Here is a 25,785-nt window from a genome sequence, read left to right on the forward strand (position 1 = left end):
ATTTAATTCCATTTGGAATTGTAGCCTTGACGTCATTTTGTTTTCTTTCTGGATGGTAGATTGCATTTTACTTAGATGCCCAGGACCCTGTCTACCTCCCTGTTCTCCATTCTAGTCCCTTCTATCCAGGAAATCTCCTTCTAAAACCAAACCAAACCAAACCCTGATGAAAACTCAACTGCTCATTATTAGAATAAATTTTACCAAATAAAAATCTGCTTTAGGTCTTTTTATACTGATATATGTTCCGTGGGGGACACTGGAAAACAGACTCCCATGATTACCTCCCAATATCCACAGAGAAAGCAGAGCTCTCTGCCAAGGCTGGTGGCCTCCTGGAACCTCCAATCTAGTGGGGGAATAAAGCACCCCACTATTCTCACTTGAATGTTACAGGTGACATCTGCCAGGCATGATCACTGCCTCCCTTTCCACACTGCCTGAGCCATAAAATGCAAGCCTATTTTTATCCCATCAAAAGCACACCCATCAAAGGACCAACTGGGAAGGGAATGAACACTTATAGAGTATCTGCTATGTTCAAAGTACTGTCCTAAGAGCTTTTCCACATTCAATTTCATTTGATCTCCACCTCAGCCCTGCCAGGTAGGGGCTATTATTATTCTTCCCCATTTTAGAATTGAGAAATCCAAGCCAAACAGAAGTTATGGGACTTGTCCAAGGTCGCATAGCTAGTAAGAGTCTGAAGTAAAATTTGAGCTTGGGTCTTCTTTACTCCAAGCCCCAAACTCTATGCACTGTGCTACCAACTGCAAATTGCTCCCAGAATGTTCTTAAAGACACCCTACAGAACTACAGTTAAGCGCCATAACTGTGGCCACTCTCAATGGAAAGAAATGGGGAGAAAAAGTCTCAGAAGACTTTCCACAGATGATACAAAACCTCCTGCTCTCTTATCCATTCAGGCCTGCAACGTCCCCAGCTCCAAACCAATTTATCATCGTGAAGATGAATAACTGCATAGTGCTTGGTAATGGGCAATAAATACACAAATAAGAAAGCGCACAGGCATCAGCACAGCTATTTGGCTATAATGTAAAGTGATCTACATTCCCCCATTGCTGTTTCTCTTACAGGATAACAGTTTCTGCCATGTGCTTTATGGATTTCAGCCGGTTTCCTCTTGATACTCAGAACTGTTCTCTTGAACTAGAAAGCTGTAAGTCTCACTATCTGGTTTAATATTTCTATGTGTTCTTTATTTACAGCATATTTAATACACTGATAGGGGACTAGATCATTACTAACCATGATAGATCCCCGGTGCAGGTTAAGAGTATTATTATTATTATTTTAAATCCCTTACCTTCCTTCTTAAAATCCATTCTGGGGATTAGTTCCAAGACAGAAGAGTGGTAAGGGCTAGGCAATGGGGGTTAAGTGACTTGCCCAGGGTCACACAGCTGGGAAGTGTCTGAGGCCAGATCTGATCCCATGACGTCCCATCTCTAGGCTTGGCTCAATCCACTGAGCCACTTACCTGCCCCCTTCATGTATGTATTTTTAAAACAGGATTATCATTTAGTTACAAAGGCAGATAGTAGTCTTTTTCAATGAATACCTCAGAAAGGCATATTTTGACATGATAGAGTTTCAAATTTTTTTTATTAAAGCCTACATATTGTTTTTTAATTACAGTGCTGCCAAAAATAGTATTTAGCTCAGTTCAGTAAAGAAAATCTGCTGCCCAAATATTGTGGCTTCTAATCTTATTTAACATTTAGTCAGTTTGGGAGTTGCTACTTTCAAAATAAATCAATAGCTTTTCTCCTTGGTCTGAAAACTGGTAGGAGAAAAGATCTTTTAGCCAGAGAGTGCATCTGGTCACTAATCCTGCATGAGCATCGTCAAATCCTAGTTGTAGAGCTCAGCAGTCCTTCAAAACCATCTAATTTGAGTCGCCCATTATCAGATGATGAACTGAAGCCCAGAGAGGTTAGACACTTGTTCAGAGGTGTATAAGTATTAAGTGTCATGCCTAGTTTTGGAATCCTAGTTCTCAGTATCCAAAACCAATGTGCCTTTTCATTGCACCATGTTGCCAGTCCACATTGCTAGTGCCCGGGACCTAGATAAAGACCTTATCAGACCCCAGAAAGACAAAATCACAGAAGCCAATGCCTAAGAATCCATCCGACTATACGTATAACCTGCCCTTAATCTGGACCAACTAAGAGTCATGATTTCAACTTGATATCCAACTTAAATGTATTTTCATAATATCTACACAGGCACACACTTGGATAAGAACTTTTGTTTTTTTATTATTTCATTTGTATTAATTATATATTTAATATAATTTAATTACATTTTACTTTTTTAATGAACAGAAATTTATTTTCTCTCCCTCCTAAGTTCTATCTCCATGGGGAATAAGAAAAATATGTTTCTGATAACAAATCAACAAAATCAAGCAAAACCCATTCCCTCATTGGCTCATTCGAAAACTGTGTCTTGTACCCTGACCTTCTCTGCCACTTATTCAATTCCTGAAACCCTTGTTGTGTCATGACTTGACCATCACCCAAGATATAAATTGGATTGTCAATGATAACCTGAGTTCATTGGTCCGATGTTTGCCAGCATCAGATTGTCAAGGATTCGTACTTTAGGTGTTGAACTGATTTTTAATTGTTCTTATTAAAACATGCCACCAGAGAAACAATGTGGAAGAATGTATCTCTCGAGTTTGGAAGGCTTGCCTCTGACACATAATGGTAATGTGCCATTCTGGGCAAATCTCTTAATTAACCTCATTGCTCAGATTCCATTTCAGGGAAGGCGTGAGGGTGTGCATTGGCAAACAGCCTCCCCACCTGAGAATTCCACATCGCAATACGATTTCAGATCTTGTCTCTGTCCTTCTACCTTTGTTACTATTGCTCAGAGCCTCTCCTGGTACCTCTACCTACCCATATTAGTAGTGTTTCCCCCATCTTGAAATCGCTTTGTATATGCTTCATACTGGTTCTTTCTTATGAGTAAACTGAGAGCAACTAATGCTTCATTTTTGTTTTGGTGTCACCAGAGCCCAAAACTGTGCTTAATATATAGTGATCACTTCACAAATGTTTGCTGACAACAAAGCAAAGGGATTTTATAGTCCCACGTAGCTATAAATACCTTTTGATGATTTTAGTTTGAATTCTGGTTACACAGGAACATGACACATTACACAGAGGGAGCATCTTTCCTATAGAACTAACAGTTACTTCCTTTCCAGTTGCTTCCCTTGGGGCAGCTAGGTAGCAGAATGATCCTGGAGTCAAGAGGAGCTGGTTCAAAACTGCCAAAAGACACTTCCTAACTATGTGACTCTGGGCAAGTCACTTAACTCCAATTCCCTAGCCCTTGCCCTTCTCTCTTAGAGGAATTACTAAGACAGAAAGAAAGGGTTTAAAAAATAATTCCGGGGTAGCTAAGCTTGGAGTCAGAAGGATCTCTGTTCAAATTTGCCCTTTCTAGTTTTGTATCTCTAGGCAAGTCACTTAATCCCATTTGTCTAGCCCTTGCCTTTCTGTCTTAGTTGTTACTGAGACCAAAAAAAGCAAGGGTTTAAAAAAGAAAAGAAAATGGCTTCCTTAAAGAGTATTACTAGCCACCTAAGCATTTGATTTGGGGTATATTGAAACCTCTCAGCTCAGCCGAGCATGTTTCCTTTTACCTGGTAATACATGGTATTATACACATTAACAGGCATTTATATGTATTCCAGTTTTATCCCATTTTTCCTCAGTTCCTTTCTCATGAGGATTTCTAATAAATATTCATCAAAAATGTCTTTGGAAAAAATGGTTCTTCTATGGTAGAATCCTGGCTTTAGAGGTCAAGAACGTGGTTTCAAAATTCCTGCTCTGCCACTTAATTTTCTAGTAAGATTTGGGGCAATAAACTCCCTGGGTTTCAGTTTGTCATCTGTAAAGTGAGGATGACGGGACTAGATGACCTCTTCCAAGTCTAGATTTATGAGCTGTGACATGTAATCCTATGATCTGATGGCACCTAAGGTCATTTCTAGCTCTAAATCTGTGGTCATCTGATCAATTCAGATCCCCTTCACAAATCCTGTAATATTAATCCTGAGGTCTTACTTCCAATAAAGCTCTAGCATGTAAGGGAATGGGTACATATCTAGAGACACTGGTTTAGCAAACAGATTGGAATTACCTTAGTTTACTAGGCTAAGCCTGTGAAAATTACCCACTGGACAACCAGCCACGCAAGTATAATCACTGAAAAACAGATTCCTTTTGGACCCAAGGATGGATCAGTCAAAAACATTTATTGAGTGCCCATCTGTACATGGTTCCGTGCTAGGTGCTGAAAATTGTAGGCGCTACTGGATCAGCCCTCCAAGAGTTTGCAATCTAGTTATAAGGGCTTTCTTTTCTTTTTTTAGATGCATATAATGAGGAAGATCTGATGTTGTACTGGAAGCATGGAAACAAGTCCTTAATCACAGATGAGCACATTTCCCTTTCTCAGTTCTTTGTTGAAGAGTTCAGTGCATCTAGTGGACTAGCCTTCTACAGTAGCACTGGTATAGTATGTTACTTAACCTAATAAGCATTTAGTGAGCACCTGCTATGCTCTGCACACCTATTTTGTCCAAAACAGAGAAAAATATGAAGAAAATTGACTTGAACTAGGTATTTGAACTAGTCAGCCAACTGACAGAGTAGTAACGAGATTGATGATCTTTCACTGGTCAAATTAAATTATTTGTCCGAAACTCTGCTCCGTGCTACATATTCTTCTGTTTATTAGGGAGAGAATATACTTTCTGGTTTCACACTTGTCTAAGAATATCAAGGTATTTCGTGAAGTTACACCTAATTCTTACATCTGATAAGACCACAGTCACAACCCACTTGGAATGGAGAGGAATGATGGTATTCTTTCTGATTCTCAGTAGTGTAACAGTTCTTGGAAGGAAGTATTTCTTGATTTTTAATTAATTCATTAATGGACCAATCAAGATAGCTTAATCTAGTTGGTTGATTCTCTCCAAAATCCCAAAGAAAATGTGTCTCACTACTCTGGCACAAACCTATATATAATCCAGGTGAGCTCACCACTCAGTTCTTCCTCTGGACATCCCAAGACATCTCTGATTGGTAAACAGCCACTGAGGAAGTAGACTTCAAGACCTCATCTCCTCTCTTATTACTTCATCATAAGAGAGATGTGTCCTTGCTGCTGGGCCCTGGAAGATGCCAGTACATTCTGCCATGTGGCTGGACCACTATACTTTAAGTCAGTTCAATATGGCTACATAGCCTACTCTTGATCTTTCAGTTAGGTCAGAGTTAACCATGGTTGGCTTTTGTCCTTAACAGAGACAAAAGATCTAAATCCATTTTCAAAGCCTCGGGAAGAAACTGGAGACAGCCTCAGCTTAAAATCAGCTTTTCCTTAATGGGGGGCCTTGAGGAAAAATTATTTCAGAAGGCAATATTAATTTTCCACAGTAGCCCATGTCTTCATCATCCGGAATCACCAAATCTTAGAGTTGGAAGGGAGTTCAGATACCATCAAGTCCAACTCATACCTGAATAAGAATTCTTCTGTGTTGAGGGGGTCAAAGTCAAGTAGCAACAGATCTCTGTGGGCTCTATGCTGCCTTAAAAACCCCACAAATAAACATCTGTGTTGTATATATATTTTGTTAAACATTTCCCAATGGCGTTTTAATCTGGGCATACCCAAGAGTTTCACAACCACAAATCTGACACCTCTACTCTACCTCATTTGTTGTTCAGTCATGTCTGACTCTTCTGACCCCATGAATCTTAGCACCCCAATACTGTTTGTGGGGTTTTCTTGGCAAGGATACCAGAGTGTTTTGCCATTTCCCTCTCCAGTGTATTAAGACAAACAGAGGTTAAGTGATTTGCTGGACTCAGGTCTTCCTTACTCAGTCAGGCCTCATGCTTTATTGAGCCATCCAGATGCTTCTACTCCACATCACCCTTAACAATTAGTCACAAAATGTCTTCATGAAGATGTTCAAGGAGGAAACTACTAACTCCCAAAGCAGCCCAATTTCCTTTGGGATAGTTCTGGTAGTTCAGTATATAAGAAATAAAGGAAATCTCTGGGCCATAATTCTGAGCTGAAAATATCAAACTTTTATTTATGGATGACAGAGTTGGAGGTCTCATCATGTGCAGTCTGTTATGAAGGCATCTTTTGGATGTTCACAGTTAGCTTCTATAGGCTTTTGACAGTTAATTCATATCAGTGATTAACAAAACCAAATTTCAGAAAATGTTAGCTAGCAGTTAATAAATTCTAGTGCAAGGTCCTAACATTTTATTGATCTAACATTTTATTGATCCTGTAACCAATACCCTCTGACTCAACCCATCACACTGAATCTGGGAAGAGACATAAAGATAAACCAGAAGTAGTCTCTGGGTCATAGAATCTGAGGGTGCTCTTATTGACACAAACACCACTGGCAACAAATTCCATCCTTTCCAACTAACTCAAATATTATTTCTGCTATCCCCATATGGAATCAAGATTCAGTCAAGCTGTGTACTTAACATTCCAAACTTGATAATGGAAGCTCTTAAACAAACTTTCTTCTTACCTATCAGCACTTGTACCTAGTTAATTAACAATTGGACTAACGTTTCTAACATCAGAGTTATCAATAGCACTTAAAGGATCATAGGAGACCAATTGGTTTATAATAAATGATATAAAAGCAATAAATACAATTTCTTGTTTTGGGGTGTGTAGTAGACAGACAGGCAACTATTATTATTTATTAACTTTGGAGTTAATAAGGCTTAGTTTCAAGCCCTGCCTCTAACATAGATTCACTTTGGGACCATAGACAAGTCACTTAACCCATGAGGGCTCAGGCAGTTATCTAAGACTCTAGAAGAGATCCTGATCTGACTATATATGTAGTTTCCTTACTGGAAATTTCCTCCACCATTAAAATCATAGGCTCTTCCTCCACCCTTTACAAAAAAGTGGCTAGAATGATACTGGTTGAGGTTTGGGTTGCCCTATTAAGAAGAAAAACTTACTACTATTTTTTGAATGGCCCCCAGGCTCATGTGCCAGGAGTCACTGTTTTAAGGCTTCTCCCTTAAGGTATCCCCATGGGCATGATTTGCCTGAGACCACTAATGCCTCTGAAGAAAGCATTTCCAGCTTTGTATTTACAATGAAAAACAAGAACAAGAGGAATTAGAAAGAGGAGGAGGAGAAAGAGTAAGAGGAGGAGGAAGGAAGGAAGGAAGGAAGGAAGGAAGGAAGGAAGGAAGGAAGGAAGGAAGGAAGGAAGGAAGGAAGGAAGGAAGGAAGGAAGAAGAAGGAGGAGGAGGAGGAGGAGGAGAAGGAGGAGGAGAAGGAGGAGGAGGAAGAGGAGGAGGAGAGAAGGAGGAGGAGGAAGAGGAGAAGAGGAGGAAGAAGACATTTATAGTGTTTTTATAAAAAAAATTAAGATTAACAAAACATACTTTAAATATTTATTAATCTATCTTAATTATCAGTTCTCTCTAACACCACTGCTTAGCTCATTGTTTGCCCATGGTATCCATGACAGTTCAGATTCACATGGCTTAATATTACACCTCCTTCCAAGTACTCACAACATTATTTGGTAATAATAAAAAAATCTTTGGTTTGTTTTGAGCCCCTAGCAGAGGAATTACTCTCAACATTTTTAAAAAGGTTTCGGTTTTTTCTCTTTCTCTATGAAGCTGAATATAACCTTTCCTTCACTGCCCTTGAGCATACAGAATACCAACAGACCAATAATACCTTGGATTTATCAGGGTTTTTTGTTCTGGTTTTTAAAACCTAGGAAAACAATGTAAAATGTCAACTTTAAAGAAACAAAAATGGGCTTTGGAGTTTCTACACCCTCTTGGGAAGGGCAGAGGAAAAGAGAAAAAGGGGAAAAGGAAAGACTGCATTGATGTTTTTAGCCAACTCAGAGAGCCATGGCTTTTCTACCAAAGCTTTGTATGGCTTCTGCATAGCCCAGCCCTTGACCATGGCTATGGAAGCATTAATAAGAGCTTTGATAACACTCATCCCTTAAAGTGGGGATTCTCAAACTCTTCCACAGCAATATAGAACCTTTTCGTTTAACTAGAACATTGGTAGAACCCAACCCTTGTAGTGTGTAATTAGAATGTTACCCTAAAAACTATGATTCCCAGCACCCCACTCTCCTCACTTTACCAGCTGAGGTCAGGAAATTATGAATTTTGGGTAGCCACGCCTCTTCCTCTTTGGATCTGATCAGTTTGGTGGAGGTGTTGTGAGCTGAGAGTAGGACACTATTGCTCCCGTGGTCTTAATTTTGTTAGATGATTCACTTCTTATACTTCTACTTCAAGTGATTATTAAAAACTTTATTAAATGTGGAGTATTGGCCATTAATTTAAATCATACAGTAGCAAAATTCCGTAAAATTATTTTACTGCCCATTAACAAACAGCATAAGGTTCATTGACAAAGAGACAACTTTGGGGTGTTTCTAGAGTACATGCCATCTCTCTCTGCCTCATGGTCATGCCCCCGAAGAACTTTACAGTGTTCACTGTTTTCCGCCCATCTCCCTCTTCATCTAAAGTGAAGTGAGATAGTCTCTGTGTTTCCTAGTACAGACACGCAGGGCTCACATAAACAGCTAGAGGGAACTTTGCATTCATCTAGAGTGGAGTGGTGACACTGATCTCCAATGCCTCGGTACCTCTGGCAATTAGTTTCTCTTTCTATGGATTGATCCCAGTTCTGGCATCTTAGGTCAGCCAGACAGGTCTGATAACTACCTCTTCCGAGTGATAGCACTTCAAATATCTGAGGATGTTTTTTCCTCAATTTTCTTCTTACCAAGATAGACATCAACCCAGTTTCTTCAACCAATCAATGTGGCTTAAGCACAAGGCCCTTCCACGCTCTTGTTTGTCCTCCTTTGCCTATTTCGAGCTTATAAATATTCTTCTTCCTCTAATTTAGCACCCAGAACTGAATGCGATACAGCAGATGTCTCACCAGGACAGACTACAATAGCTGTATCACCTCCAGTCATAGGAACATTATTATGTCTCCTGTAATGCTGCCAAAGCTTTTTTGGCCACCATATCAAAATGTCTCATTATTGAGTTTACAATCCACTATTACCTTAAGCTCTTTTCCAGATCATGTACTTTCTAAGCATCCCTCATTCATCTGGTATTTGTGAAGCTGCTTTCTTGAAATGAATTATAAGATGTCCATCACATTCAGACCTCGGTTCTATTCTGTTGAGAGCTTTTTGAATTTTGAGTCTCGGACAACATGCCAGCGATTCCTCCCAGCTTTGAGTCATTTGTAAAAGTTTCATGAGCATGACATCGACATGTTCATTCAAGCCGTTGATAAAAATATCAATTGTCAGAGACAAGTACAGACCCTTAGGGACAAGCCATTGTAGATATCCTGCCAAGCTCATATCAAACCTTTAATAAATCTTCTTTGAGTCCAACCATCTACCCAACTTCGAATAATGAACAAGATTCTAGTAATTCCTAGATAATGTTAAGATGAAGTCAGGGATCTTTGTGTAGTGGTCTCCACTTCTATTTGAGTTTGACACCATAGCTGTACAGAATAATCATAGAAGAAATGCCCTCTGAACCTCCAGGGAATGGAAGCTTCCAATATCCATCCACTGAGCTAAATCATGCCCGCTACACAACATTCTCTTTATCTGCCCTCGCCTGCCATGTTGTGCTTATTCAGCTACAGTATCACATACTCTCTTTGACAATTTTGTATCTCATTAAAAGTATGTTTTAAATTTTTTAACAAAAACAAAATTAATTTTTAAATTTTAAAAAGATGTTTTAGGTATTTCAAAATGAACTTTAAACCTTTAATATTAAAAAGAAAAAAAATGGAATCTCTAAGAAAAATGGAGAAAATAATGTGTTCCTTAAAAGTTTTTCCTCATATATTTGGAAACTTGGATAGCCTTAGTTTAAAAAAAAATGTTTCCTCTCCTTTTGGTCCAGAGTCATGATTACTAATATACAGAGCTTCCAGTAAGGAAACCAAAACAGATAAGGGAATTTTGTAATTTCTTCCTTTAGAAAATCTTGTCTTGTGTTCCAAAGGGAGTTTTTTTAAAAAGGGAAAAGGGCCTGTTCGTACAAAAATATAGAAATCAGCTCTTTTGTGGCAAAGAACTGAAGGGATAAACATCAATTGGGGAATGGCTGAACAAGTTGTGGTAATTGTAATTGAATACTGCTGTGCTATAAGAAATGATAACGATGATTTCAGAAAGACCTGGAAAGATCTAGATGAACTGATGCAAAGTAAAGTAAGCAGAACCAGAACATTGTACACAGTAATAGCAATATTATATGATGAACATTTATGAATGGCTTAGTTAAGCTTAGCAATACAGTGATCCAAGAAAATCCTCAAGGACTCATGATGAAAAACACCATCCCTTCAAAGAAAGAACTGATGGAGTTTGAATGCAGATTGAGCCATATTATATTTTACTTTATTTCTTCACTTTCCTTCTGTTTGTTTGAGATCTCTTTCACAGAAAAATTTTACATTATTATATATGTTAAAATACATATCAAATTGCATCTCTGGGAGTGAGGAAGAGAGGGAAGGAAAGAGATGAGAATCTAGCTCAAACTTAAAGACCAAAGGTTAAAAAATTGTTTTTTTTTTCATGTAATTGAGGAAAAAAAGCTGTTTGTTTGTTGTTGTTTTTTTTTAAAGAGCTGCCTTGGGGCACTGAGAGCTTTTTAATTTCTCAGGGGCACAGAACAAGATGGTATCTGAAGTCTAGGTCTTTGTGACCCCTAATCCAAGACTCAAACTATCCCTGCTGCCTCTGTAATTGATAGTTAGTTAGTAGAGTTTGAATCATGACTTGGACTACCTTTATAAAATATAAGAGAAAAGTATTTTGTAGAATTTTTGGCTTTATATAAACAGCAATCACTGCTAGATTTGTTCAACCGTTCCCTAAAGTTCATTTTTTAAAAAAGAGAACCTAGTATTTAGAAACTTCTAGCTATTCTTGACTCTCATGTGTGTGAATCTTCTGTCTTAATTAGGAGCTAGATTTTCCCTTTTCTATAAAACTGATAAATTATTAAACGTTTCCAACTCAGGCCAGTATTTTCATTGATCTGATCTTATTTAATGTTCCAACAAGAGCACCCTATTAAATACCTAATTAGGTGTCACCCAACCACACATATCAAAATTATTCAAGATGTACAACAACAAATATAACCTTATTTAACACACTTAAAACAAAGATATATCTCACCCAAAGCAATGACCATTGTCATGGAAGAGATCCAGTAGAGAATTCCAATCCTGCCTCAGATCCTAATTATCTGTGTGACCTTGGGCAATTTACTTAACCTTCTTGGACCTCAGTTTCTTCATATATATAATAAGGGGACTCAACAAGATGACCTTTGAGGTTCCTTCCAACTTTAAATCTATCATTTTTTAGTTGTATGGTCCCTATAGATGCTAAGATCCTCTAAATGCTCCTATTTGTCAATAGCATTTAAGCCCTGCAGAACCTCCTATGAGATATATGTAACTAAGCTAAAGAATTTGGGCTACCATCCATACAGAAAAAATCAAGTGGTCAAAGAACATCGATCATCCAAATCATTGGACACATGCATGGTAGATGGACATTCCTCTCTGTATCTACTTCTTCAACAGTCAGTGGAAATGGATAATGAGTTGACGCCAGAATTAAATAGAAGGGAACAGGCTGGATCACTCTTAGGAGACCTTAGGAGAGCCCCTTTAACAACCCTAAGCTTCTTTCATCTATTTAAGGCCAATATTCAACTGATGGTGTTGCACGGCTGCAAGTCAGATTTCATAGAGTCGAAGAGGAAGTATATGGCGATGAAGTAGAGGCATTGGGTACAGATTGCTTGACTGTGAAGGGGAAGAGAAATAAGATGAAATCTGTATAGAGTAGAAGGATAAAAGAGATTCTTCTTTAGAAATTGGGAAATACAAGCCTGGTTGGAGATACCCGGTAAGGTAATGCTAGTAGTACTAAGGGAGAAATTGGAAATGTTTGACAGAAAAGGGATGATTAAATACATAGACCTTGTCGGGACCTCTCTTCCTCTGGGACAGAAGGGAATGGAGAGAGAAGGGATGGTGATGCTGAGACGATTTTAGAAATAGAGACAAAACGAGGGAATCTATAGTCAGGTGCCTTCAAGTTTCTCTGTGAAGGAGTGAATGAACATTTGCATAGCACCAACTATTGCCAGATATTCTACGTGCTTTTTTAAGAAATATTGTCTCATTTGATAGGTGAAACAGTCTTCTGCTAGAAACACAGGAATGTTGGGTTGCTTTTGAAGGCTTAAAGGGAAAGGCAAAGGGCTGAAAAATTGATAGGAAGCAATTACCTAGAGTCATTAATCAAAGAGGCAAAATTAATCATGGTAGAAAGAATACCAAGAAGCAATGAAGGCCCAGAAGAAGTTATTAAGTTATGAAAAATGACTACTACACCTCCTACCAAAATATGAGGTTTTTTCTCTTGGAACAAGCCAGCATTTAGCATAGAATAGTGCCTGGCACATAATAGATAATGTTATTATTGACTGCCTGGCTGTCTGAAACATTGAATTTTATTCATTGAGTCTGATTCATTCATTTAACAGTTTTTGAATGACTCGTGTATATAGCAGCTAGATGGCACAGTGGATAGAGCACTGGGTAGGATAGGAAGGAATTGGACAAGAACCAAGAAACTAGGGCAAAGACAGTCTGGGTTGAACTTAGATCACCCATGTCCAATAGTTACACCGAAGTGTTTGAAGTCTGTCTTATTTGCAGAAAGTTTTTTTTTTCCTTCTTTTAAAATTATTGTTTAATATGTTTTACATGATAATACAAGTATAACCCAGATCAGATCTCTTGCCAGCATGAGAGGGGGAAGGGAAGGGAGGGAGGGAGATAAATTAGATAATATACCTTAGGAAAACTTATGTGGAAATTAGTTATCACATGTAAATGGTAAAAAATTTTAAAAATAAAACTATTTTTAAAATATGAATTACTATTTAATATAGTATTTCTTCCCAATTCCATATAATAATCATTTTTAACATACATTTTCTGAAACTGTGAGATTCAAATTATCTACCTTCCTTCCTTCCCTCCCCCTCCCTGAAATGGAAAGCAATGTGACCTGGGTTATTACATGTCTGATCAGTGCAAATAGTTTTTAAGAAGTTTAATTGTGAAGTGACACTGGGTATTGTCAACAAAGGATGGCCTGTAGAATAATCCTTGTCTAAATTACAGCAGCAAAATTCCTTAAGATCCTTTGGCCTAGAAAGAAAACAATCATGCTTTTGTTCAGTCATTTCAGTAGTGTCTAACTCTTTGTAACCAACCCCATTTGGGATTTTCTCAGCAAAGACACTAATCTTTTGCCATATCCTTTTCCAGCTCATTTTACAGATGAAGAAACTGAGGGAAATGGGGTTAATTAAGTAACGTGCACAGGGTCACACAAGGAAAGTAGTGCTTGAGGTCAGATTTTAACTCAGGAAGGTGTTTCCTTGTTGACTTCAAGACCAGTAATCTATAGACTGCACTACCTCGCTGTCCCGAAACGATCATACGCTCATTTAATACAATATTTGCTTCTTGGAAATGATTGAGGGTTCTTGGTTTATGTTAGTAAGTCTTATTTCCTGTGATTAGAATGTAAGGTCATTGCAAGTCGACTGGTTCAGTCTGTATCCTCAGGTCCTCAGACACGTAGTAAACACTAATAAATAGTCAATGGATAGAAGGGCAGAAACTTGTACTAACGGAAATTCTTAACCTCTTCTCCACAGGTTGGTACAACAGGCTTTTCATTAATTTTGTGCTAAGGAGGCATATTTTCTTTTTTGTCCTGCAATCTTATTTCCCAGCCATGCTGATGGTGATGCTGTCCTGGGTTTCATTTTGGATTGACAGAAGAGCTGTTCCTGCCAGAGTTTCGCTGGGTAAAACCATCATGAACCCTTGTGGGATGTTCATGAGCACAGTGGCAATTGGGGGCAAAGAAAGGGAAAGTGACTTGGGGGAGCATGTGGTCATCCTTTAGATGTTCATGTGTGGATCCTTCCTCTAGACAAAGAGGAAGGCTGGCAGAGCTGGCCACAGGGGATGAGAGATGTTGGGAGATGATTTTATTTATTTAATTATGTATGCAGATGTACATGGATGTGTGCACATATATGTCCATGTATACATATATGTGTATATAATATATATATATATGAAGAGAGAGAAAGACAGAGAGACTTAGGACAGAGGTGGGGGAGGGAGAGAGAGAGGCAATGACAAGGCAGAGAGAAGACAGATAGACAGAGGAGAGGGAGAGAGACACAGAGAGCAAGAGAGAGAGGGAGGAGAGACACAGAGAGGCAGAGAGACAGAGAAAGAGGCAGAAAGAGAGAGGCAGAGACAAGGTAGAGAGATAGAGTCAGAGACAGACAGACAAGGGAGAGAGGCAGAGAGAGGGGGGAGGAAGGAGAGACACAGAGAGGCAGAGAGACAGAGAAAGAGAAAGAGGCAGAAAGAGAGAGAGGCAGAGACAAGGCAGAGAGATAGAGTCAGAGACAGACAGACAGACAGTCACAGAGAGAGAGAGAGTCAGAGAGTGGGGGAGGGAGGAGAGACACAGTGAGGCAGAGAGACAGAGACAGAGAAAGGAAGAAAGAGAGAGAGAGAGAGGCAGAGAGAAGACAGATAGACAGAGGAGAAGGAGAGAGACGGAGAGAGAAAGAGAGGGAAGGAGGAGAGACACAGAGAGGCAGAGAGACAGAGACAGAGAAAGAGGCAGAAAGAGAGAGAGAGGCAGAGACAAGTCAGAGAGATAGAGACAGACAGACAGCAGAGAGACAGAGGCAGAGAGAGAGGGAGAGAGAGGCAGAGAGAGAGAGACAGAGAGAGACAGAGAGAGACAGAGAGATGAATTAAGCACTCCTAGCATTGTATCGATTTCTTGTACAAATAAAAGAAAGTAACATAGTTCCTGCCTCAAGTTGCTACACTAATGAGATAAGACAAAACCACCCGAGGAGTAGAAAGGGAGAGAGGGACAGGTGAGGCAGCATAGCCCTGGGGAGCCAGGAAATGGCTAGGAAGATGCCTGAACCTCAGCAAGACTGGGCTGAAGTTCACCTAGCTTTAGGCTCAGGGGACTAGGAGTGAGAGAAGATCTGGGTGGGAAGGAGGCAGAAGCGGTGGTCCGACTAGGAGAGGCGCGAGAGCTCTGTGTGAAGCAATCAGGGAGCAGAGAAGTGGGATACTGAGTTGATCCCGTGTATACAGGCAGGCACAGCTCACCTTCGACAAAAGTGTGGAATAAGCCAGGTTGGCTTTGGCCACCCCATCTTCATCTTTCTCCTTCTTTTCACCTCCTGCCTTCTTCCAGTTGGTGCTGACAGGAGCCTCATCCCCCACTTCAAGGAGAAAAGCTTTCATCATCGATGTTACCCTAAAGGACTTTTGCTTTAGCGCATTAGCCTCCCCAAAGTGTTTTCCTTCTAAAAAGGTGTCATAATTCTCAGCATGAACCACTTTCTTCCTGGTGGCAGAAGCTCAAGTACGGCAGCCTCTGGGCTGAAAGGCATTTGTGGCCAAGAAGACTTTCTTCGGGCTTCTGGGGTACCATTCGTAGACCATTGGCTGTTATGTGAAATGTGCGCTAAGTAGAATGACAGGAAAGCTGGAGACTAAAATCCATTCTCATTGGTAGTTTTGAAAAAAACCTGGAGTAAAATGTTTCAAGATCATCGATTAGGAGAGCTAGTTAGCTCAGCAGTTGGAAAGGAAGGCTGGAGTCAAGAACAACTGCTTCGGGATGCTTTCGGTGCTTGTCCTGAGCAAGTCTTTCTGAGCTGTAAAGATGGACAGGGTTGGAGGAGATAGGCTCTGAGCCTTTCTGAATTGAAATCTATGGTCCTAATAGTTAGGCCCTTGTCATCCAGTGGAGGAGGATACTTTCTACTCTCAGAAGTCTATGAACCCAGTTCAAATCTGACCACAGCTACTTCCTAGCTGTGTGACCTTGGGCAAGTCACTTAACCCCAATTGCTTGGCCTCTATTGCTCTTCTCTTTGAGAATTCATACTTAGTAATAATTTAAAGACAGATGATGAGGATAATTTTTATCATAGCTTAAAAAATGAAAGTTCAGATGCCATCTTTTTAAACTTCTCTCATTTTGCATGCCTAGGTGAAGCAATGTAAGCCTCAGAGAGGTGAGTGAATTTGTCCAAGGTTGCACAGGCAGTAAAAAGAAGTGCCAAAATTCAAACTCAAATTAGTTTTGTTTCCACTGGACCAAAAGAGCCACCTCATTCTCCCATAACCGTGGCCTTGGGTAGGTTAAAATAAACGGCTTATAATCATCATAATTATTGCCCGGTCGGTGCCAGAAAGGGGGGTCTAGAAGTTCAATGTTCATGAATTCGAGGCGTCTTTCTAAAGCTTACTGGGATTCTATGAGATATTATTATCACGATCCTTTGTTATTGTGATTATTCCTCCACTACAGAATGTGGGATTCAGATGATCCTGGATCCTTTAAAGCTCCGCCCCAGGGCACAGGCTCTGCAGACCCAGCTAGACTGATGGCTCCAGGCACAAACCTGGCCATAGACTCTATATGTCTATGTCCTCTGTCTGAGGAAGGGCCAAGCTCAATTGGAAAAGGCTCTTCAGGCCAGCTTCAATGGATGAATTTCTCAGATCCAGAAATTCTCAGAGACTCCTCCCTAAGTCCTAGAGGATCCGGGTCTATATAAGAAAGGAGGGAAGGGAGGAGAAGAGAAAGAGATTTATATAGTGCCTCCTATGTGGTGGCACAGTGGATAGAGCATCTGTCCTGGTGGCAGGACTTGAGTTCAAATCCAGCCTCAGATGCTTACTGCTTGTGTGACCTAGGCAAATCACTTCACCCTGTTTGCCTTAGTTCCTCATCTGTAAAATGAGCTGGAAAAGGAAACAGCCAACCACTTTCTAGTATCTCTGCCAAGGAAATCCCAAATGAAGTCATGAAGACTCAGACACCACTGAAAAGTGACTAAATGATAAATATGACATGCCAAGCATGGTATGAAATGCTTTACAAGTATTATCTCTTGTGGTCCTCACAACAACACTGCAGGGTAGGTATGAGAATTATGCCCACTTTACAGCTGAAGAAAACAAGGTGAACAGAGGTTAAGGAGCTTCCCCAGGGTCACACAATCAGTGTCTGTGGCTGGATTTGAACTAGGGTTTTCCTGATTCCAGTCTAGTAATGTCAAGTCTGACCTATGGGATACAGCTCTTTTCTTAAAACATGTAGGCTGCCACATCATAAGATATGCAGTATGACCCTGGGCAAGTCACTTGACCCTCATTGCCTAGCCCTTACCACTCTTCTGCCTTGGAGCCAATACATAGTATTGCCTCCAAGATGAAAGGTAAGGGTTTAAAAAAATAAGAAGAAGATATGCAGTAAAAAAAAAAACTGTCAGGATTGATTTGCAATAGTATTCTTGCTGCCTAAGGATGGTTTAAATTCTTCCTTTGAACCAGTCATTTCACCTCCTAGAACCTCGGCTTTCTCATCTGTAAAAAAGTATAGGTTTGGCTAGACAGGTTCTAAGCCTCTTTGGCTTTCCATCTATGACCCTGATTAGGCTAATATTCTCGTAATTTGGAAGCTACTTCCCTCTCAGAGATCCATGAGGGGCACCGTTCCATTGGGTCCTGGGCATCATCATCCTGCCATCATCATCATCATCACAATATTTATATGGCACTTACTTTGTACCAAGCACTGTGCTAAGTACTTCCCAATTATGATCTCCTTTGATCTTCAAAACAGCCCTGTGAGGTAGACACTATTATTATTCCTATTTTACAGATAAGGGAACTGAGGCAAAAAGAGGTTCAATGGCGTGCCCAGTTAATAAATGTCTGAGACCAGATTGAAGCTCAGGTCTAACTGACTATCCCCTGCTCCACAATAACTTCCAAAGGGGGATGGACCAAGATTGGGTTGTATGTAACAAAGCAGTCATTTTTCAGTTTGCAGCCATTCGCAAATGAAAGAATGTGTCCCAGCTAACAGATACAATTCTTTCTCTCAACTGGCATCCAGCTTACCTCCCCTCCATCTAGTCGTTATATTTGTCACTAGAGGAGATAATGTTTGGGAAATTAGAATTGGGTGTTTTTTATCCACCAAGGCATACAACTGAAAGGAGTCAATAACCCCAATTATGTACAGATTTTCTCATTTGTTTAAAAACCTTTACTTTCTAAATATCAGTTCCAAGTAATAAGGGCTAGGCAACTGGGGTTAAATGACTTGCCCAGGGTCACCCAATTGGGAAGTATCCTAGGACCTTCCATCTCTCAGCATGGAACTCTATCCATTGAGCCACCCAGCTGCCCTATGTCCAGATTTTCAATAAGGTTTTATACAGTCATTTTGTGGACAGAAAGGTAGCTCTGGAGAGGTGAGAAAGGATATCTAGCTCTCTTTCCTCTCCACACAAATATATGGCCCTCCCTTCCATACAAGACTACAGGAGAAGAAGGTTCTATTCATTTCAAAGTAGGCATTGAAGTTTTGTTTTGGTTTTTCCCTCTGATGGACTTATTTATGCTCTTAGCAAATCTGGTCCAGACAGAGCATCAGGGATGTTTCCCATATGACACAGAGCAGACTAGAACAAAATTTTATCAGGCTAGAAAACTTTGACTACCAAAAGTAGTCTTGAATCCTTGTGACTTAAAAAAAGTCAAATTTTTTTACCTCCCTGCCTTTACTTCTGCTTCTCCCATGGCCAAGATATTCTCTTGGTTCCTGGCTCTTCCCTAGAGAGACATTAGACTGAAACTCATAGGGTCAGAGTGGTCTGAGACAGAAAAATTAAATGTTTTTATTGGTCAGTTAGCTAGAAAAAGGCACAGGGATGGGAGCTGGAGTATCCCATAAAAGGAACAGAAAAGCCATTTTGATTAATTCATATGAAGGAGAAGGATATATAATAAGACTGGAAAGATGGGTTGAGACCCAGGTATAGCTTTGAATAGCTTTGAATGCCAAATGGAAGAGTTTCTATTTTCTCTCAAAGGGAATGGGCTGGGAAATAATATTGAGAGCCATCACATACTAAACCTTGTCCACCTGAATTCTGTCTGACTACCTCAATCTCAGGGGCACAAAATGCCCTCAATAGTGTAGGAAATAAACTAAGGACTCTGATGATGTTGCATAGATTTGTGGAAGTAGTAGTGGTGATGATAGTAGAATAGTAGTAGTAGTAGTAGTAGTAGTAGTAGTAGTAGTAGTAGTAGTAGTAGTAGTAGTAGTGGTAGCAGTAGTAGTGATTCTAGACCCAGGGCTCTATCTACTGTACCACCTAGTAGAATATGTGCAGAGAATGTTGAGTTCAATTTTGGGGGAAGCATAGATTGCATGGAGGGAAATTGTAGGATATAAATTTTAAAAGGCGGGTAGAAGCAGATCATGAAAGACCAAGCTCATGAATTTATATATCATTTTTGGGAGTAAGGAATTATAATAATAATATATAATAATTTTATAATCATTATAAGACAACTAGGTAGCCCAATGGATAGTTTTCTGGGCTTGAATCAAGGAGACCCGAGTGCAAATGCTGCCTTAGACACTTACTAGCTATGTGACCCTGAGCAAAACAATTTACTCTGTTTGTCTCAGTTTCCTTATCTGTAAATTGAACTGGAAAAGAAAATTACAAACCTCTAGTATCTTTGCCAAGAAAACTCCAAATGGGGTCACAAAGAGACAGGCAGTGAAACATTAAATAGCAACAATTGCAAATTAGTAGTAATTATAATATTACTACTATTATATATTATAAAAATATATTATTATAATAATAGTCACAGTAGAAATAGTAGAAGTAATAGTAGCAGCAGCAGCAACAGCAGCAGAAGTGACTGACATTTATATAACTCTTTAAGGTTTGAAAAATGCATTTCACACATTCTCTCATTTGCACCTCAAAATAACCCTGTGAAGGGTTACTTACAGGCATTATCACTCCTATTTTATAGAGCTGGAAACTAAGGCTCAGGACTGGAATCCAGGTCTTCTTGACTCTGACATTCTATCTACTAGAGAAGACAAAGACATGGCCCAATGACTTTTTTACAAAATACTTTCCCAAACATATCTTGTTAATATAATTCCAGCTGCAAAGTATTGTCAGCGGAAGAAGCTTCTGATCCCAACAGAAAAGCTTTCTCCAGTAAATGATCACTTTGGATCATTCGAAATTCTTTGACGCAAGATGACCTCCAACGCTTTTTGAAAGGAATACTGGCTTTCAAGATGAACGTTATCTCTAAGTGTGGCTAGAGACCCATAAGTATATGTGATGGAGCTCTTAGGCTCTCAAGCCCTCGGCCCATTGCTCCAGGAATTCCTAAAGGAGTGTTCTCATAATTCCTTATTTCCCAGCAGGGTCACTCCCCACTCATTCTCTCCTCTCTGCTCAGCTAGTTCATTTTTATGATACTTGTGAACAAAGACGTGGGGTTGGGGCCTTGAATGCTGATTTAAAACAAATATACAAAGCAAGCCAAAGGAAATGATTGAAGCCCTTTTAATGGCTGGAGCTTCACTGATCTCTGGGAGCTGCAGAGAATGCAATTCTTTTTCTTTTTTATTATTAGACGAGCTCTCATTAATTTATAATGTATGAAACAAGGCTTCTCTGGCATGGATGCTTCTGAATTGTAAACCATTAACAAGCCCACTGAGGCTTATATTATTAGCCATTAAAAACAGAGGCACCGAGATGTGGAATCAGGAATGCCTCGCTTCGGTTCCTGCCCCTAGCAAATACTGAGTGATGCTGAGAAAGTCTCCACGCTTGCAGCCATCTCCCTAGAACTCTACATTGTGCAATAGGTACTGAGCATGAACAGAAGAGTGCTTGCCTTAAGCTTCTTTCAGCAGCAAAATCACAAAATCTGGGCACCAAATTGTGTGTGTGTGTGTGTGTGTGTGTGTGTGTGTGTGTCTTGGGGCACCATCTGCCCCGAGACAAAGGATTTAGTTCCTGTGTAATGGTTATTCCTATCTGAAAGAAGGAAAATAAGGTCCAGGTAAAGACTGAGCCAGGAAGTCGCAGATAATGAGATGTTGCTCAGGCTCCCTCAGCTGCCTTCGTAGCCAATGGAATAAGTTGTTCTCCCGGTGTTCTGGGAGGATGAGGTCTTCTGGTGTGAGGGTTGGTTGAACCCTTTCCAGGGCTGCTCCTCCACCTTTGGGGTTCTCCTTTCCTCCAGCTCTCACCTATGGCTCTGAGAACATCCAACATGCCAAGGCCATCCACTGCATCCCAGGCCATTGCCAATATTCTTGACTCTTGTCGTGCCACTGGACTTGAATCCCTGGAAGAGAGAGGGACGACTTTGTGGAACTCTGCTTCATTTAAATCTAATTCATGGGGGCGGCCAAGTAGCTCAGTGGATAGAGAGCCAGGCCTGGAGATGGGAGGTCCTGGATTCATATCTGGCCTCAGACACTTCCAGCTGTGTGACCCTGGGCAAGTCATTTAACCCCAATCATCAGTCCTTGCTGCTCTTCTGCCTTGGAATCAAAGTTTAGTATCAATTCTAAGACAGAAGGTAAGAGTTTAATAAATAAGCAAATAAAAAAACAAATAAATAAATAAATGGAAGCCACGAGCAAGGCAAGACATCCCCTATGATGTCATTGGTCCTCTGTGAAAACACAGGATAAACAAGAGCAATCAATTCCCTTCTCCTCTGATCATGGTGCAAATGAACCTAGGGAAAGCCGCCATAACCATTTCCCAGTTTCACATTATAGGAATTGTGCCATGTGGTTATAGCTATCTTGAGATGGCTAGGTGGCATAGTAGACAAAGAATTGGACTTGGATTCAGGCAGACCTGAGTTCAAATGCTGCCTCCCATGTTTAACTAGCTGTGTGACCTTGGCCACGACACTCCAACTTTTCTCAGATCAACTTCTTCACTCACAAAATGGATATAATAACAGCAGCTGACTCCCAGGGTTCTGAGGACCAAATAATATGGAAAGTACTTTGCAAAGCTTAAAGGGAGAGGTAAATGCTAACTAATATTATGCACAAAGAAGTTTTCTTGTCTAACACAGTGCCCAGCATGTAACAGATGGTCAGCAAATGGCTGGCTTCATGGGACGCCACAGTCAAAGAATTTGTCAGTGAGTGACTAGTCAAGCGGTGATAGGGTTCTCGGGGACTGAGCTGGGCTAGTCCTGGACAAGAGGCAGATTACTTGGATTGTACTCGAAGTCTCCACAGTCTGATCAAATCTCTGAGCTTGGCCTCATTACAGCCTTCAAGGATTGGGGCGGGGTGAGAAGAAAGAGAGGAAGCCAATGAACGGAAATCTGCCACAGCTTTGTACAAAATGCTTTTGTTAACAACGTGTGCCTTGAATGAACGGAAATCTCACAATTCTCATGACCAAATCCCGTTTTCTCACAAGACCGAAATGGGACTAGACCTATAATTGAATAGAAAGGGAACTGCACTAGATCCAGAACTGAGTCACAAGATGGATTGAGGGTGGTTTACTCAGTTCCCACAATTCCCTCTCTCCTCAAACAATGACACCACACACACACACGTATCTCAATCCAATCTACCATTAAAGTCTCATCTCATGTTGTTGTTGTTTAGTCTAGTCCAATTGGTCAGTACTGTCAAGGGGGTTTTCTTGACCGAGATACTGGAGCAGTTTGCCATTTCCTACTCCAGTGGATGAAAGCAAACAGAGGTCAAGTGACTTGCCCAAGATCACACAGCTAGAGAGCTCCTGAAGCCAAATTTGAACTCAATCTTTTTCTGACTCCAGGTCTGGTGCTGTGTTCACTGTGCCACCTAGCAACCTTTATTTCCAGCTCCTCCCATTTATTAATCTGGGTTCCAATCAAATCGGAGGTTACTCTATCCCTTGTTTCTCATCCTGACGCCTCCTCTACCTATCCTTAAAGCCTTTAATGGAACATACTAACCGCTTTCCTTCCTTCCTGGCCCATTTTCGCTGTCATTTCCCCAGCCAAGCCTTCTTTGACATCGTTAACCCCATGAGTTGCATCTTCAAATTCCTCATCTAATTTTCCCTGACCTCCTCAGTTATTTGTAAAGGTCTTTCCCTCCTAGTCCCTAAATTAGAAGCTCTTTGAGAGCAGCTTCTCTGTTGTAACGATCCCTACATCCCTAACACCTAGCGCCGCATCCCTGACCAAGGGAAGAAGGGGAAAGGATGGAGAAAGAGAGAATAAAGATGAAGTAAAGAGAGGTAGAAAGAGCTTGAATTTAGAATCAACAAACACACTTTAAACTTTGCTCAGACTTGTAATTTGTAATATTGTAATTTGTAATTGTAATTTGTAAATTGTAATATTGTAAAAAACTTGTAATAACGATTTATTTATTTCATTATTTTAGCTCTTATTGCTTTGATGTAAAAATTGTCAGGATGTAAATAAGAAATTGGTTAATTATGTTCATTCAATTCAAAATTCTAGAGATTTAATAATTACTTACTGTGGGAAAGCATGGAATTCAGGGTAAGAGCACCTGAGTTTTACAATTGCCATTTACTATCTGTGACTTTGAACATGCCATTGTGCCTTTCGTTGCCTCCATTTCCTCATCTGAAAAACAAGGGGGTTGAACTAGATGCTTTCCAAGGTCCTTTTCAGCTCTGATTCTAGGATAAGGAAGAAGGTAATATGCACTTAGATAGTGCCAGGCGCTTTGTTAAGCACTTTACAAATATGATTTCACCTTGAAGGGCTATTATTGTTCCCATTTTACAGTTAAGGAAATTAAGCCCGAGAGCCTTGCCCAGAGTTACATAGTTAGAAAGAGGCTAGCTTTGAACTCAGGTCTTCCTGACTCCAGGCCTGGCTCTCTATCCCCCCCCCCCAAACCTTGCTTTATTAGGTTTATAATTCTTTCTCCTTGACTTGGCAGGCATCACCACTGTGCTGACAATGTCCACCATTATGACTGGAGCCAGTGCCTCAATGCCTCAGGTGTCTTACATCAAAGCTGTGGATATCTACTTGTGGGTCAGTTTTCTTTTTGTGTTCCTGTCCGTGATTGAGTATGCAGCCCTGAATTACCTCACCACAGTGGAAGAAGGAAAGCAATTAAAAAAGAGAGGCAAGGTACAGTCTCAAATATTTGTTTTTCCTATGGGATTCTTTCTGAAAAATCTAGTCTAATGTGGCAGCTAAATGGCTCAGTGGATTGAGAGCCAGGCCTAGAGACAGAAGGTCCTGGGTTCAAATCTGGCCTTAGATACTTCCTCGTTGTGTGACTGAGCAAGTCACTTAACTCCCATTGCCTAGCCCTCACCTCTCTTCTACTTTAGAATCAATACTTGTATTGATTCTGAGAGAGAAGGTGGGCGTTGTAAAGGGGTGGGAGGAGATGGGAGAACGTCCAGTCTCATGTGCAAGCCCCAACTGACAGCATCATCAGCCCAACATCTGAAGCCTTTGTTCCCTCAGGAGGTAAAGATGTAGAGAGTTAAGACAACAGTTGGAGGCTCATCGCTGCTGCGAGGATCCGTGTTGGTCCTTGAGCATCTGGGCTTCCTCAGGAAGGACAGGCTGCCCATTAAAATGTAGTCTGGGGCAAAAGCAGAAGATCCTGGCCATTGTGTAAATAGTAAGTCCAGTTTATTTTCCTTCCAGTAAATCAGTGCCCACAAGGCTTTTGGTCCTTGTTGTTTCATGCTCACTTGGGCAGTAAATAGCAAAGGCAGAGATTTTAAGACTAGAGAACCACAGACCAGAAGCTGGAAGGTACTTCAGAAGCTCTTTAGTTCACCTTCCTCATTTTGCAGATGAGGAAACTGAGGCCAATGGAGTTTAACCATTGGAGTTTAATGGACTTACCCAAGGTCTCAGAAGTTGTATGCAGAGGTAGGATTTGAACCTAAGTCTGCTGACTCCGGATTCAATGTCCTGTTCATTGAATTTATCTTCTCCCCATTGCATGCAAAGAAGACAATCAAGCCCTCCTGAGCTCAAAAGAGAATAAGCAAGATCTTTGAATGAATTAGCTATCGCTATCTCATCTCTTTCTCCCTTTATAATAAACTCATAAATTCAGAGGATCACAGAGAGCCTGAAAGGACCCTAAAAGTTATCTAGTCTGAAGAGGACTTTAACAGATAAGGAAACAGAGGCACAGAGAGCTGAAGGGACTTGCCCAACATCACCCAGGTTGCAAGAAGCAGAGCCAGGATCATGACCAGGATCTTCCCATCACTCTTTTAGCTAGATCCAGAGGGATGGTCATTTTCTACAGCCTCCTTGAGGAAGCCCAGCTCTACAATAATTAGAACACTGTATTTGGAGTCAAAGGACCTGCATTGGAATCCTGACACTGATACTGGTTACATGGAAACCTTGAAAACCTCTAACATCTCTGGGGCTGCTTTTGTTGTTCCTGTTGTCGGTCAGTCATTTTTCAGTCATGTCCAGTTTTCAGGTTTTCCTGACAAAGATACTAGTGTGGTTTGCCATTTCATTCTCCAGCTCATTTTGCACATGAGGAAACTGAAGCAAGTGTTAGGTGACTTGCCCAGGGTCACATGCTAATAAGTATCTGAGACCAGATCTGAACTCCAA

At 40.5% G+C, this 25,785-nt stretch overlaps 1 protein-coding gene across 1 annotated transcript in view; it reads left to right on the forward strand.

The window, feature by feature from the left end:
- GABRR3 (gamma-aminobutyric acid type A receptor subunit rho3) overlaps window positions 1-25,785 on the forward strand; it is a 74,074-nt gene that overhangs the window by 46,745 nt on the left and 1,544 nt on the right. The window contains exons 5-8 of the mRNA XM_056808523.1: window positions 1,098-1,180; window positions 4,421-4,561; window positions 13,911-14,063; window positions 24,116-24,312. Coding sequence (XP_056664501.1) covers window positions 1,098-1,180; window positions 4,421-4,561; window positions 13,911-14,063; window positions 24,116-24,312 — 574 coding nt within the window. The remainder of the gene's footprint in view (window positions 1-1,097; window positions 1,181-4,420; window positions 4,562-13,910; window positions 14,064-24,115; window positions 24,313-25,785) is intronic.

Source organism: Monodelphis domestica, chromosome 8 (assembly GCF_027887165.1).
Source record: "Monodelphis domestica isolate mMonDom1 chromosome 8, mMonDom1.pri, whole genome shotgun sequence".
NCBI lineage: Eukaryota > Metazoa > Chordata > Mammalia > Didelphimorphia > Didelphidae > Monodelphis > Monodelphis domestica.